The sequence below is a fragment of the Mastomys coucha genome, unplaced genomic scaffold (assembly GCF_008632895.1).
Source record: "Mastomys coucha isolate ucsf_1 unplaced genomic scaffold, UCSF_Mcou_1 pScaffold5, whole genome shotgun sequence".
NCBI classification, from domain to species: domain Eukaryota; kingdom Metazoa; phylum Chordata; class Mammalia; order Rodentia; family Muridae; genus Mastomys; species Mastomys coucha.
Window position 1 is genome coordinate 111,516,899 of NW_022196911.1, and position 13,855 is coordinate 111,530,753.

Genomic DNA, 13,855 nt, shown 5'->3' on the forward strand with positions numbered 1-13,855 from the left:
AACTGCCCCATCCAAGATGGAGGGCCACTTTATCGTGAATCAGGAACAGACTTATTCAAGCCTTCTGTGGATTCTGAAAGAGTTAGGATACTCGGGAGCCCTGTGTCCTCAAAGACCTGGCTGGGTCATTTGACTTCTGCATAACTCAGTTATCCCCTAGGCTTCCATGTCCCCATTGGTGAAACAGGTCATTGAAGTCATTTGTAGTGGTGCATACCTGAGGATCGGGAGTTCAAAGCCAGTCTCAACTACATAGTAAGTTCTAGGCTAGACATGAGTTCCTTTAGAACAGAACATTGAAAATTCTCCCTTCCCCAAAGCACTATGTTTTCAAAATGTGTGTGCATGTATGCACACACACACACATTGTATGCATTTTTATTTGTGGATAATAAATAAAAAATAGGGGGCAGAGGGATAGTTCGGTATTTAAAAGGGCATAGCACTCTTCAGAAGGCAGAGTTTGGTTCCCAGTATCCATGCCAGACAGCTCACCACCATCTGTTATCCCAGCTCCAAACCACCATCTGTTATCCCAGCTCCAAACCACCATCTGTTATCCCAGCTCCAAGGGCTCTAACCTACTCCTCTGGATTTCACATGCAAACACACATAGCAATCACATATCTGCACATGTGCACACATACACTCACACACATGTGTGCACATAAATTATAATAATAAGTCATGGTTTAGTTTTTGGTTTTTGGTTTTGGGGGTTTTTTAATTTACTTATTTTTTTTATGGTTTTTTTCAAGACAGGGTTTCTCTGTGTAGCCCTGGCTGTCCTGGAACTCATTCTGTAGACCAGGCTGGCCTTGAACTCAGAAATCCGCCTGCCTCTGCCTCCCAAAGGCTGGGATTAAAGGCATGCGCCACCACTGCCCGGCTGATTTTTGTTTTATGAGAGAGGGTTTCTCTGTGTACAGCCTTGGCTGTCCTGGAACTCACTCTGTAGACCAGGCTGGCCTCAAACTCAGAGATCTGCCTGCCTCTGCCTCCCAGGTGCTGGGATTAAAGGTGTGTGCTGCATAATTAAGTTTTACAGCAATGAGAAGCAACTGTCAGTCACACTTTCTGGAACTTTCACCCAAAAGTTCCTTGCTAGGGCTCCCTGCCCTCCTGCTTCTATTCTCAGCTGCACTTATTAGGGCTTCTAGAGCTTTGTCATGTAGTCACTGAAGCTGAATTGTAACACCCCTAGCTAGATGGGGCTTCCTTTCAAGACCCCATGACAAATTTAGTATGCATAACTTGGAAATCTTTTTCTGCAAGGGCCAGAGGATTGCATCAGCCTCAGGCCTGAAGTAGATCTCTGGTGACTCATCCCTTGGCTTCACATCCTCTTACCTCAGAATTTTTCTTTCTAAAGAGAGTCTGTTTCCCCTTGAACCTAGACAGACTCGTGACTTGTCTTGCCTTCTACAGTACAGCAGAAGTGGGGTGTGCCAGCCCCCGGACCTAGCTTAGTGCCCCCATATTTCCTCCTGTACTTCCTCCTTCTGCCAGGAACCTGTTGGCCTGCTGGGAGGACAGTGGAGACAAAGAGAGCAGAGCCGAGCTGCCTTAGTCACCAGCCAGCAGACCCCAGTTGTACCAGGGAGCCTAGCTGAGGACAGAATGGCCACCCGGACCAAGTGCTAACTCGAATTGTGCCCTTGAGTTTGGAGCAGTTCACTGTAGCCTTATAGTGCTAGCAGAGAAAAGCTAAGAGCCCCTGGAAGCAAGGCCTGCCCTTCTGCTCTAAGGCTGTAGCTGTCCCAGGTCCTGTGGGCTCCTGTCTGGCTCTCATAGCCCATGGCTCCTCCTGCCTTTCTTCCCCCAGATCCCACCTCACTGTCTCCTCGACGCTGTTCAGATCACAGCCAGTCATGGAACTGTGAACTTGTTGTGGCTTCTGAAGGAAAACAATACATTTGTCTAGATGACTCAAGGTTGAGAGCACAGACTGCTCTTGCAAAGGCTTGAATTTGGTCCTTAGCACCCACGTTGGGTGGGTAACAATCCCTTGTAACTCTAGTTCTAGGAGAGTTAACATCCTCTTCTGGCTTCCACGTGCAAGCACACACATGTGCACATACCCACAAGCAGGCACACATGTACATGTAATTAAAAATAAAACCAGACGCATGCCTTTAATTACAGCACTTGGAAGGCAGAGGCAGGTGGATCTCTGAGTTTGAGGCCAGCCTGGCCTACAGAGTGAGTTCCAGGACAGCCAGGGCTACACAGAGAAACTCAATCTCAAAAAAACCTAAATAAATAAATAAATACTTCAAAATTACACGTTTGTCTAACTTACTAAAGTGACATACTCATTTTAGGGAACAGAGAAGAAGGCAGGAAGGAGGAAATCCTTAAGAGAAGAAGAAATGACTTAGTGAATCCATAGTCACTCGGTCCCATGTGCTTGGGCAGAACATGGAGTGGTGGGAACACAGAGCAGAGGTAACTGGTCTTGATGTGGCCACCCAGGAAGCAGAGACTGGGGAACCCCAGAACCCATCCAGCCTTTCCCCGTTCCCTTCCATTCCGTGTGGGCTCTACTCTGGGGGATTGCGCCACCCATACTCCTTGGAAATCAAATCTCCTCACAGGCACACCCAAATGTGTGCTTTAACGGTCCTAGCGTGTCTCAGTTCAGGTTGGCAATAAGGATTGACCCTCCCTCATACAGCCGGTTTGTTCCAAGAAACTGGTTTACATGATTGTGAGCTCTGGTTGGTCCAAAGTTCAAAAGACCTAAGGCCATCAAAGCCTGAACATTCTCAGCTGGGAGCTGAGGCTGCAGGGGTGTGTGTGTGTGTGTGTGTGTGTGTGGTGTGTGTATGTGGTGTGTGTATGTGGTGTGTGTGTGGTGTATGTGTGTGTGGTGTGTGTGTGTGTATGTTTGTAGTGTGAGTGTGTGTATGTGTGTGTATGTGTGTGTGGTATGTGTGTATGTTTGTAGTGTGAGTGTGTGTGTGTGGTAGGGGTGGTGTGGTGTGTGTGGTGTGTGTGTGTGGTGTGTGTGTGTGTGTGGTGTGTGGTGTGTGTGTGGTGTGTGGTGTGTGTGTGGTATGTGTGTGTGTGGTGTATCTGTGTGTGGTGTGGTGTGTGTGTGTGGTGTGGTATGTGTTTGTAGTGTGAGTGTGTGTGTGTGGTGTGTGGGGGTGTGTGTGTGTGGTGTGGTGTGTGTGTGTGTGTGTATATGGTGTGTGTGTATGTTTGTAGTGTGAGTGTGTGTGTGTATATGGTGTGTGTGTATGTTTGTAGTGTGAGTGTGTATATGTGTGTGTATGTGTGTGTATATGTATGTATGTGTGTGTGGTGTGTGTGTATGTTTGTAGTGTGAGTGTGTGTGTGTGTGTGGTGTGGGGTGTGTGTGTGTGGTGTGTGTGGTGTGTGTGGTGTGTGTGTGTGGTGTGTGTGTGGTGTGTGTGTGTAGTGTGTGGTGTGTGTGGTGTGTGTGGTGTGTGTGGTATGTGTATGTGTGGTGTGTGTGTGTGTGTGTGTGTGTGTGTGTGTGTGCATGTATTTGACAGGGTTATTGAGCAGTCCACCTTAACCTCTGACTCACCATATATGACTCCAGACTGGCCTCTGACTTGCAATCAGCCTTCTGAGGGCTGACATTCGAGGTGGGCACCATCACACCTAGATGCTATAATCTATAAATAAAATCCTCCCCAAGGAAACCCAATTTGCTTTTAGAGTCCTTTCGTTATGCAGTTGAGGGACACAAGTTATCAGACTTCAAGTCAGACGTGTGGAAATGTGAACCAAATCAAGATTCCCACAAGGCAACTTTGGAAGTGAAAGGGGGCTGGTAAACTGAGCCATTATCTACCTCCCATGTACACACACACATACACACATGCACACACATGCACACTCATACACACACGCACACACATACACACACATGCACACACATACACACACGCACACACACACACACGCACACACATGCACACACACACACTCACACGCCTGTACACACAGGCTTTGCTCACTTTCCTATTGTGTTTGGTTTTTGTGGAGGGGGAGTTTGGTTTTTCGAGACAGGGTTTCTCTGTGTAGCCCTGGCTGTCCTGGAACTCACTTTGTAGACCAGGCTGGCCTCGAACTCAGAAATCCAAGTGGTGTGTATGTGTGTTTTGTGTGTGTGTGTGTGTGTTTGTGTGTGTATGTGTGTGGTGTGTGTATGTGTGTATATGTGTGTGGTGTGTGTGGTGTGTGTGGTGTGTGTGGTGTGTGTGGTGTGTGTGGTGTGTGTGGTGTGGGGGGGGGATTAAAGGCATGCGCCCCCACTGCCTGGTCCCAGCCCTATTGTGTTCTTTTTCTGAGAGCCATTTATACTGTGATGATTGTTAACTTTCTGCCTGTCGTGTCATACAGCATTTTCCTCTTCGTTGTCTTTGTTTCCAACGTCTCAGGGACCCCAGGATATCTGAACATCTGGGATTTGTTTGTAGTAGTTGTTGTTTGTTCATGTTCTGTTTTGTTAAAACAGGATATCATATAGCATGGGCTGGCCTTGACCTTGATATGTAAGCCCAGGATAACCCTGAACTCCTTAACTTCATGTTTCTGCGTCCTAGGCACTGAGATTATGGGATGTTTCCTACGATACCTAGCTAGGTGTGTTGATGATTTTGTTTCGCTTGTTTTTCTTGGGTGTTTGCTTTGTTAACAATTCTGACGTATCCCAGGCTGGCCTCGATCTCACTATGTAGATAAGGATGACTTTGAACTTCTCACCCTCCTGCTGGGCAGTGCTGGCCACTGAACAAAGAGCTTCCTGCATGCTGGGCAAGCACTCTACTACTGAGGTCCCAGATGAATTGATCTTGGGGGTGCCTGAATTTCTTGTCTGATTAAGGAGAGCGAAGCCACATTAGGAGCCAAGAGGACCACCCCCTCACCTTGTCGCTAATTGCCTCTGAGTGGAGGGGTCCAGGATAGCAGCATTCAGTGTTGGTGCGGGGCACAGGGAGGCCAATGCTGCACTGTGATTCACTGTGGGGCTCCTGCTTTAAAAATGTCTGCCCCACCGGAGCATCTGGGTGGGGGGCTGTTGCTCGAACTGTCACTGAGGGTGACTCTTACTGTCACATGTCTGGAGAGAAGGATCACTGGTCAGAGAGACTTTGTTATACAAATACCACAGAGAAATGTCTGGTTCCTCCCTTGGTCTTGATTCCCAGGAAGCTGAAACCAAATGTAATGCTCAAACCAGTGATGGCCATCTGATCCCCCTCCTCCCTCCCTCTCTCTCTCCCTTTCTCTCTCCCTTTCTCTCTCTCTCTCTCTCTCTCTCTCTCTCTCTCTCTCTCTCTCTCTCTCTCTCTCTCTCTCTCTCTCTCTCTCTCTCTCCCCCTCCCTCTCTCCCTTTCTCTCTCTCTCTCTCTTTCTCTCTCTCCCTCTCTCTCTTTCTCCTTTCCTCTCTTTCTCTCTCTTGCCCTCTCTCCCCTTTCCTCTTTCTCTCTCCCTCTCTCTATCTCTCTCTGTCTCTCTGTCTCTCTCTCCTTTCCTCTTTTTCTTTCTCTTGCCCTCTCTCTCTCTCCCCTTCCCTCTCTCCTTTCTTCTGTGTCCTGTGCCCTTTCTCAGACACTATCTTTAACCACCCTTTGGCACATATGAGCCTGCTATTAAGTACCTCATATCCCCTTTGTAAAAGGGGGAGACACAAAGGCCGACATTAATAAAATGACTTAAGAAAAATTAACTCAGTCCATGGTAGTGCACACCTGCAACTCCAGCTTAGAAGGCAGAGGCAGGAAGATCAGAATTCAAAGCTACCTGAGATGCATGGGATGCTTTTTCAAAGCAGAAGAAAAGAAAGGGACACAGTTGACACAAAGGTTTGGGCCAGAACCAGGGTTCATTAACTTTTGTTACTTAGTAGTATCATGTGTGTATGAGCATGACGTGTGTGTGTGTGTGCCCTTGAGTTCAGACACACACGTGGAGATCAGAGTACAGAGTCCGTTCTCTTTCTACCTTTTCAGGGGTTCCAGGAATCAAACTTGGCTTCCCAGGTTTGCAAGGCAATCAGTTTACGTACTGAGCCATCTTGATGGCCCAGCTAATTAATTATTTTTTCAGAAGTGCTCTGGAAGAAAGAAATCATAGCAAAAAAAAAAAAACCATTCTGAACAATGGAGTTCTAGGGAGATGGTTCAGCAGGCAAAGGTGCTTGCTGCTGAGCCTGACACCTCAGAGAAAAACATAGCAGAAGGAGAGATGGCGTCCACAGGCTGGAAGAAGAAAAGCAACATTTGCCAGTTGTTCTGTGACCTCCACACACATGGATCAGAGCATGTGCGGGCACAGACACACACACACACACACAAACACAAACACACACACACACGGATCAGAGCATGTGCAGGAACACACACACACACACACACGGATCAGAGCATGTGCAGGTACACACACACACACATGGATCAGAGCATGTGCAGGTACACACACACACACACACACACACACACTAAATAAATAGATAAAGTATAACCTCCACACACAAGGATCCGAGCATGTGTGGGTACACACACACACACACACACACACACACACACTAAATGGATCAGAGCATGTGCAGGTATACACACACACACACTAAATGGATCAGAGCATGTGCAGGCACACACACACACACACACACACACACACACGCTAAATAAATAGATAAAGTATAACAACTTTTTTATTTTTTGCCTTTTGGAGACAGTGTTTTACTGTGTATCCCTGGCTGTCCTGGAACTCACTCTGTAGAGCAGGCTGGCCTCAAACTCACAGAAATCCTCCTGCCTCTGTTTCCCAAGTGCTGGGATTAAAACTGTGCATCACCGCTACCTAGTTGTAGTAACTTTCTAATCTAAACAGGGCTAAGGAAGGTTCTGGGTTTAAGGGAAAGTAATCAACAAGACTTGTTGATGAGCTCAGAGCTCTCTATGATTACTCAGATTAAAAAGAAAAAATTCTTGATAACCAGACAGGACCAGTACACGCCTCCAGCACGCAGGAGGAGGAGCCAGAAGAACCTGTAAAAGCTTGAGGCCAGCCTGCTCTACGTAATGAGTTCTAGCACATCGCTACATAAGGAGACACTTTTAAAAAGGCATAAAGATCGCTCAACATAATTGTCAGTATACTCTTGTTAGAATGATTATTTTACCTTGTGTGTATGAGTATTTTGTCTGCGTGTCTATGTGTGCACCACATGCATGCCCGGTGCCCATGGAGATCAGGAAAGGGCATCAGATCCCCTGGCACTAAGGTTATGGACCGTTGCGAGCTGCCTTGTTGGGTGGCCTTAACTGCTGAGACACCTCTCTAGGTCCATCTGGAAATTTTTCGATGCTAAAAAGACCAACTGAGAGCAGGCCCTGCCCCAAGCCTGAGTTCAGTTTCGGTCTGAAGAGCTGAACTCCAGTCCCCACGAAGTTCACACAGGTCCCTAGACAAGGCTGTTGTCAGAGCAAGTGAATGAAGACACGGGCTTCTTCACCCTGTAAGGGAAACGAGGCAGAAGAAGAAAAAGGATTGAGTCCACCGTGTCTTCTAGGAAGTGAGCCAGGGCACGCAGGCTCTTCTAGACTCTTCTCTCTAGGAAGCACGTCTTGAAGCCTGGGGAAGTTTAATATGAGATGCAAATTAACAAAGCCACTATTCATAACAGTAAAATGGCACTCTTTAACCCGAGGGAATGAAAGCCTAAGCAAAGGTCATTTAGCCGGTAGAGGCTGCAGAGTCATTGTCAGGGGACGTCCAAGGTCAGCATCACAGGCAGGTCAGAGCCCCGAAGTGGCTGGGGCGCCTGGAGGCTCAGGCAGTCTCTCTGCTTTTGAGTCTTTGCGAATGCAAACGAAGCTTGCCTCTCTTGAGCCTTCCAACAGCCTCCCGTGATCATCCTTAGAAAGAGGGCCACTGCACACCTTGAGATCAAGGCCTTTGTCTGCTTATCCATCCTTCATCCCTTCAGTGAGAGGCCACGGCCCGTCCCGTAGTTCATGGATGCTTCCGAGCTGTGGCTTAGGACTGATTCCCTTCGAAGCATGTTGCCCAAGTTCCCAGACTGATTCTCACCCTGCTTTCTTTCAGTACGGACCTCCCAGGGGAGACTGGCCTTTGTCTTGTTTCGTATACTTCTGGGATACGGTCCGGTCCGCTCCAAGGCTTTGTCCCAGGGGGAGCTGTGAAACATTCCCCAGGCTAGCCCTAGGCAGCCTGATCTTGCTTTCCATACCTGAGTGTTTTTGGATTAGCACACAAAGGAACAGACCCCAAAATGAAATGAAACGTGCAAGGAATTTATCGAGGGAAATGTCTATATGAAAAACAAGGCAGGAGGTAGAGCCAGGGAAATGTCAGGCTCTGCCATTGGTCAGAATTCCAGGAGCAGCAATCCTGGAACTACAGTGCACTGTTAGAGGAATCTAGTGTCCCCCAGGAACAGGACAGACACAGTGGCCCTGCCATGCTCTGCCTTTGCCTCAGGACTGTCTATGAACCATGTGACCCAGTGCAAACAGAGCAGTAATGGATGTCAGAACACAGCAGCTGGGCCCCTGGTCAGATAAGCCTGGGAATAGGAGGAAATCCGTATGACAGGTTCTTATGGTTATCTCAGGTACTCAAGAACTTGGTTTTGGATAGTTTTCCTCTAAACACTTCAATAAAAAATCAAGGGGTGTGTGTGTGTGTGTGTGTGTGTGTGTGTGTGTGTGTATACACATGCATATACATGTATGTACATCTAGGTCTAACTGCCTCTGTATGCACAGTGGGTGTTTATTTGTGAGGTTTTGTGTGTATGTTACCAGGCATGGGACACATGCCACAGTGTGCATGTGGAGGTCAAAAGACATCTTGCTGGGGCATATCTCTCTTTCTACCAGGTAGGCATCAGGGACTGAATTTAGGCTGTTGCTGGACTTGGTGGCAGTCATCTTTACCTGCTGAGCCACCATGTCAGCCCTATCTGTGTGCTTTTACATTGGTATACATATTCCTAAATGTGTTTATGTAGTATGTATGTATGTATGTATGTATGTCTCTCTGTATATCTCTGTGTACAATATACATGTGCATGTCTATATTTTTATACTCGCATGTGTTGTCTGTGTTTGTGTTCTATATATGTGGGAGGAGGTGGGAGCCAGGGAAATGTCAGGCTCTGCCATGGGTCAGAATTCTAGGGGCAGGATTATGTGTGTATGTAGTGTGTGTGCACGTGTGTATGTACATGCATATGTGTACAAGTGTGGTGCGTGTGTATGTGTGTGTATGTACATGTATAGGTGTGATGTGTGTATGGTGTGTGCATATGTGTGTTTGTACATGTGTGGTGTGTATGTGTGTGGTGTGTATGCATGTGTGCATACATGCATATGCATGGGTGTTTGTATGTGTGTGGTGTGTACATGTGTGTATGTACATGTGTAGATGTGTGGTGTGTATGTATATGTGTGTGTGGTGTGTGAGCATGTATGTGTATAAACAAATAGATGTGAGTGTGTATGTGTATGTATGCAGAGTGAGTCACCTCCTGCAGTCACAACTCATGCACCTGAAGCCCTCATTTGTCTCTATTGCTACTTTTTCAGACCATTCTGGTTGGTGACAGTGGAGTTGGGAAGACATCTCTATTGGTTCAGTTTGACCAGGGGAAGTTCATCCCCGGCTCCTTCTCAGCCACCGTGGGCATCGGATTCACAGTAAGTGCTCAATGCCTCTGCCAGAGCTGAGCCTCTGCACGTGCCAGGGCGTCAGCCAGAAACAGGTGAAGCCATTAGAAGAACCAGTAAGCAGACTGCCTCCAGAGACGAAGGCAAGTTGAAGGGGACCAGAAGGGGTTGCACTTTGGCCTTGAGTGGCGTGGAGGCTCCGTTCCACTTTGAGTCTAAAAATAAAACAGGGGCATTTGGTGTAGATACTCAGGTCAGCCCACAGCAGCCAAGAATCTACAAGGACTAAGACAGATGACCTTACGGAAGGTGTGAACTCAGCATGGCCACATGGGTTGGGAGCCAGCAGGCAAGCACTGAAGTCTGGTTTCTAGCACTTGTTCTCTTCCGGGACACAGCACCTGGGTGTGGGGGTGTGGGTGGGGTCAGATTAGAAAGTGGGTTCAGGCTCCTTTCCCCACAGTTCTCCACAGACTGACAGTCCTGCTCTGCCATACACCCCCACCTCCTTGACTTTCCATGCCTGCAGATATTTCTTGATCCCCGTGAATTCTTAGAAAGGCACACATACACACACACACACACACACACAAACACAAGGCTTTCCCCTTTCTCACACTGCTTGGCCTCTAGAATCCTAGTGTTGCAAAGACCAGGAGAATAGGTCTTGGACTGTATGAGAGTTTGAACACCTCTAGACCAACCAAAGCATGGGGCATATGAGGTCACATTTGGGACTGGGACACAATATTTACATTGGTGGGAAGAGAGGGAGGAAGCCCCAAAACGGGCTTTCCCAAGACATCGTAGAGAAGAAAGCAAGGGTCCAGCCTGGACATAGATACAGGTAACTGCCCAGGAGGTGAACAGGAAGGGAGGGCTGGCCAGTCTGTGAGCTCTCTGACTTAGACTCTGTCTTGAAATATCAACACTCAAGTGCTCCCAAAACTAGACAAGTTGAGTCCCGGCCTTCTCTAGGAGGAAGGTGAAACAAGGCAGACCAAGTCGCAGACGGCCCAAGCTATGTGGATAATGCCTTGGGTCAGCCTGTCTGGAAGTGAGATGCACGTCTTTGTGCCAGGGATGGCCTCCTCCAGCTGATGTCCCTCTTCCCTCCCAGTCACACCTATATCTTTTCACCTACCCTTGCTCCTGACTTGGAGAGCTGAGAGTAGGTGATCCGAGGTCTGGAAATTCTGATTGGCACCCTCACAGCCCACGGGGTCTCTTCTCTGAACTTAGCTACTAGCTTAGCAAGAAAACTAAGGTGAATCTCTGAGCAAGAAGAGTGGATTTAATCAGAAGGAAAAAGCCAAGTAGGCCAGCCAGGGTGAGAGAAGTCTCCTGCTAACCTTGGGATGGCCTTCCTGTGCTTAGCCCAGGCTAGCATCCAGACAGTTGGCAGCTTGAGTGAAGCCTGAGCATAGGGACCCATGGGTCGAGAGCAGGACCTTGAACCACAGACAAGCACAGCCATGTTCCATGGCTGGGACCCAAATCCAGGGAAATATCCACCAACAACAGCGGGTAGGAGCCACATGTGACAGGAACCATACAGAGGAAATGCGATGGGGCCCAGCCACAGCGATTGTGACACTGCCTGCTCACTTTTGTACTGTTCTGTTTAGTGCCAGGGACTCTCCTCTCTTTCCTGGTCCATCCCCCTGCCCAAAACAGCTGGATCTTTGCACAGCAGCTACACTCCCACATCCTGCTGGGCAAGGATGCTGAAGGACACTGGGTGTTCTTCTAATATTTGTCCCTAGACAGTATAAGATCCTTGCTTATTGACCTATCACTCAGTGAGATATTTTAAAGTTTTATTATCATTCTTTATGTGTATAGCTGTTCTGTCTGCATGTGTGTCTGTATGTCACCTAAGGCCTAAGGCCCTAGAAACCAGAAAAGGATATTGATTCCCCTGGAACTCTATTTGTGAGCCGCCAAGTGGGTGGTGGGAATTGAACCCAGGTCCTCTGGAAGAGCAGCCAGTGCTCTTAACCACTGAGCTATCTCAAGTCACAACTGTGAGGGTTTTTTGGTTTTGTTTCTTTGTTGTTTTGGGGTTTTTTGTTTGCTTGTTTTTTGTTTGTTGTTTGTTTGTTTGTTTTGTTTTTTGTTTTTAAGCACATAGGATAGTTTGAAAGTGCCCTGGTTCTGGGCTTAGACATCAGACTTTTGCTGATAATTGAGGCAGAAGAGGCCACCAAGCTCCTGCTGGGCCTGCTCATAATGCTGGATACAGCCTGGGCTCGAAGAGAAGAAAGAGGACACAGAGTGGACTTGCCCTTCACTGAGAAAATTCCAGGTCTATGGCCTCTCAGGCATGGAGCTGACACCTCTCAAATTCTGGTTTTCCCCAAATTCTGTCTCACAAACCCTGCCATCCTGGATGCAGAGTCCTATTGCTGGGTTTGATGAAGTGCTGACACCATTAGGATTCACAGAGATATTAGTCATGCCTTCCATCTTTTGATGTAAGTCACCAGACTTCTTTTAAACGGTACTGGTCTCTTTGCGAGCCCTACCTTCACTAGCTCCTATCTGGCACAGGCTTTTCTGACTCACAAACTGTGAGGTTTTCCAGACTTTCTGTTCAGCCCTTGGCTCTTGAGTCTCACTATAAACCTTGCTGAAAGCAGCTGACAGTAACTATGCCACAGCCTGGATACTGAACTTCTTCAAACTTCCTCCATTGGGTTAAGTACTCTCCTACTTTTAAAGTCAGCCCCCTACCAGGTCTCAGAGCCCAGGCAAAATGTTAAAAGTCCTTTGCAAGATTGTCACGTGAATGGGCTCCTCATCCAATCCCTCAAAATCCTTGTTCCCATCTGAAACCTCATGGACTGTCTTCACTGTCCACATTCCTCATCACCGTTTTCGTCTTCCAAGCTCCCACCAAAATCACCTACTGAGGTTACTCTAGGGCCCTTACTAGTCTACGTGTTCAAACTTTTCCAAATTCCTCCTGCAAACCAGTTCCAAAGGCGAAGACGCTCACGGTTGAGGTAGTTGCAGCAGCATCCCCACTCCTGGTACCAGTTCTATACACTAAACTCTCTATCACTTCAATTTTAAAAGCTGCCATAGACAACCTGAAGAAAGGTTTCCTTTGCCTCACAATTTCAGAGCTTCTGTCACGGTCCTCAGCTCTGTGGATTCTGGGCTCCTAACAGGACAGAACCAGCAGAGCTACTACCCTCATGGCACATAGGAGGCGGGGCGAGAGATCAAATATAACTTGTAAATACTAGCCTGTGGCCTACTTTCTCCAGCTAAGTCTCACCTCCTAAAAATTCTTTAGATCTATTTATTATTGTAAATAAGTACACTGTAGCTCTCTTGAGGCACACCAGAAGGGGGCATCAGTTCTCCTTATGAGATGATTGTGAGCCACCATGTGATTGCTGGGATTTGAACTCAGGACCTTCGGAAGAGCAGTCAGTGCTCTTACCCGCTGAGCCATCTCTCCAGTCTGGGAGTTTAGATTTTTAACAGGCAATAGTGAGATGATGGGAAGTGGACAGAGGAAGGCTTTTGGAGATATATTTTGCAACACGATTGAGGTAAAACTGGAGAGTCTTGGGAAAGGAAAGACCAGTTGTAGCAAGGAAGATCTGGCTTGCAGTGGGACAAAGGTTGGTGGGAAAGGTCATGTCTTGTGGTTTGAATATGAAATGTCCTTAAATGAGTTTCTTTTTAGAACATTCTCAGTGCCCAGCTCATGGCATCATTTTGGGGGGTGGTAGAATTTTTAGGAGGTGAGACTTAGCTGGAGAAAGTAGGCCACAGGCTAGTATTTACAAGTTATATTTGATCTCTCGCCCCGCCTCCTATGTGCCATGAGGGTAGTAGCTCTGCTGGTTCTGTCCTGTTAGGAGCCCAGAATCCACAGAGCTGAGGACCGTGACACACGGCACACAGTTGAGGCCTGCAGCTCTCAACACTCATTGGGTGTATGTAAAAACCTGCAGAGGCTGCTCCAGTAGGATCATCATAGGGACACAGAGTCAACATTCTGGCATGCCCCGGGAGCTGCGCTGTGGCTGATCTATGCACCACAGCTTGCAAAACTTGAGCATCGTGTTGCTCCAGCCTCTACTCGACATTTGGACCCTGCAGTCAGTGTGCTGTGTGCTTCACAGCTCTGGGGTTTTCTAAAATCCACCTGCATG

At 47.7% G+C, this 13,855-nt stretch overlaps 1 protein-coding gene across 1 annotated transcript in view; it reads left to right on the forward strand.

The window, feature by feature from the left end:
• The window catches only part of Rab37 (RAB37, member RAS oncogene family), a 68,497-nt gene that overhangs the window by 43,145 nt on the left and 11,497 nt on the right, over positions 1 to 13,855 (forward strand). The window contains exon 2 of the mRNA XM_031351684.1: positions 9,600 to 9,710. Coding sequence (XP_031207544.1) covers positions 9,600 to 9,710 — 111 coding nt within the window. The remainder of the gene's footprint in view (positions 1 to 9,599; positions 9,711 to 13,855) is intronic.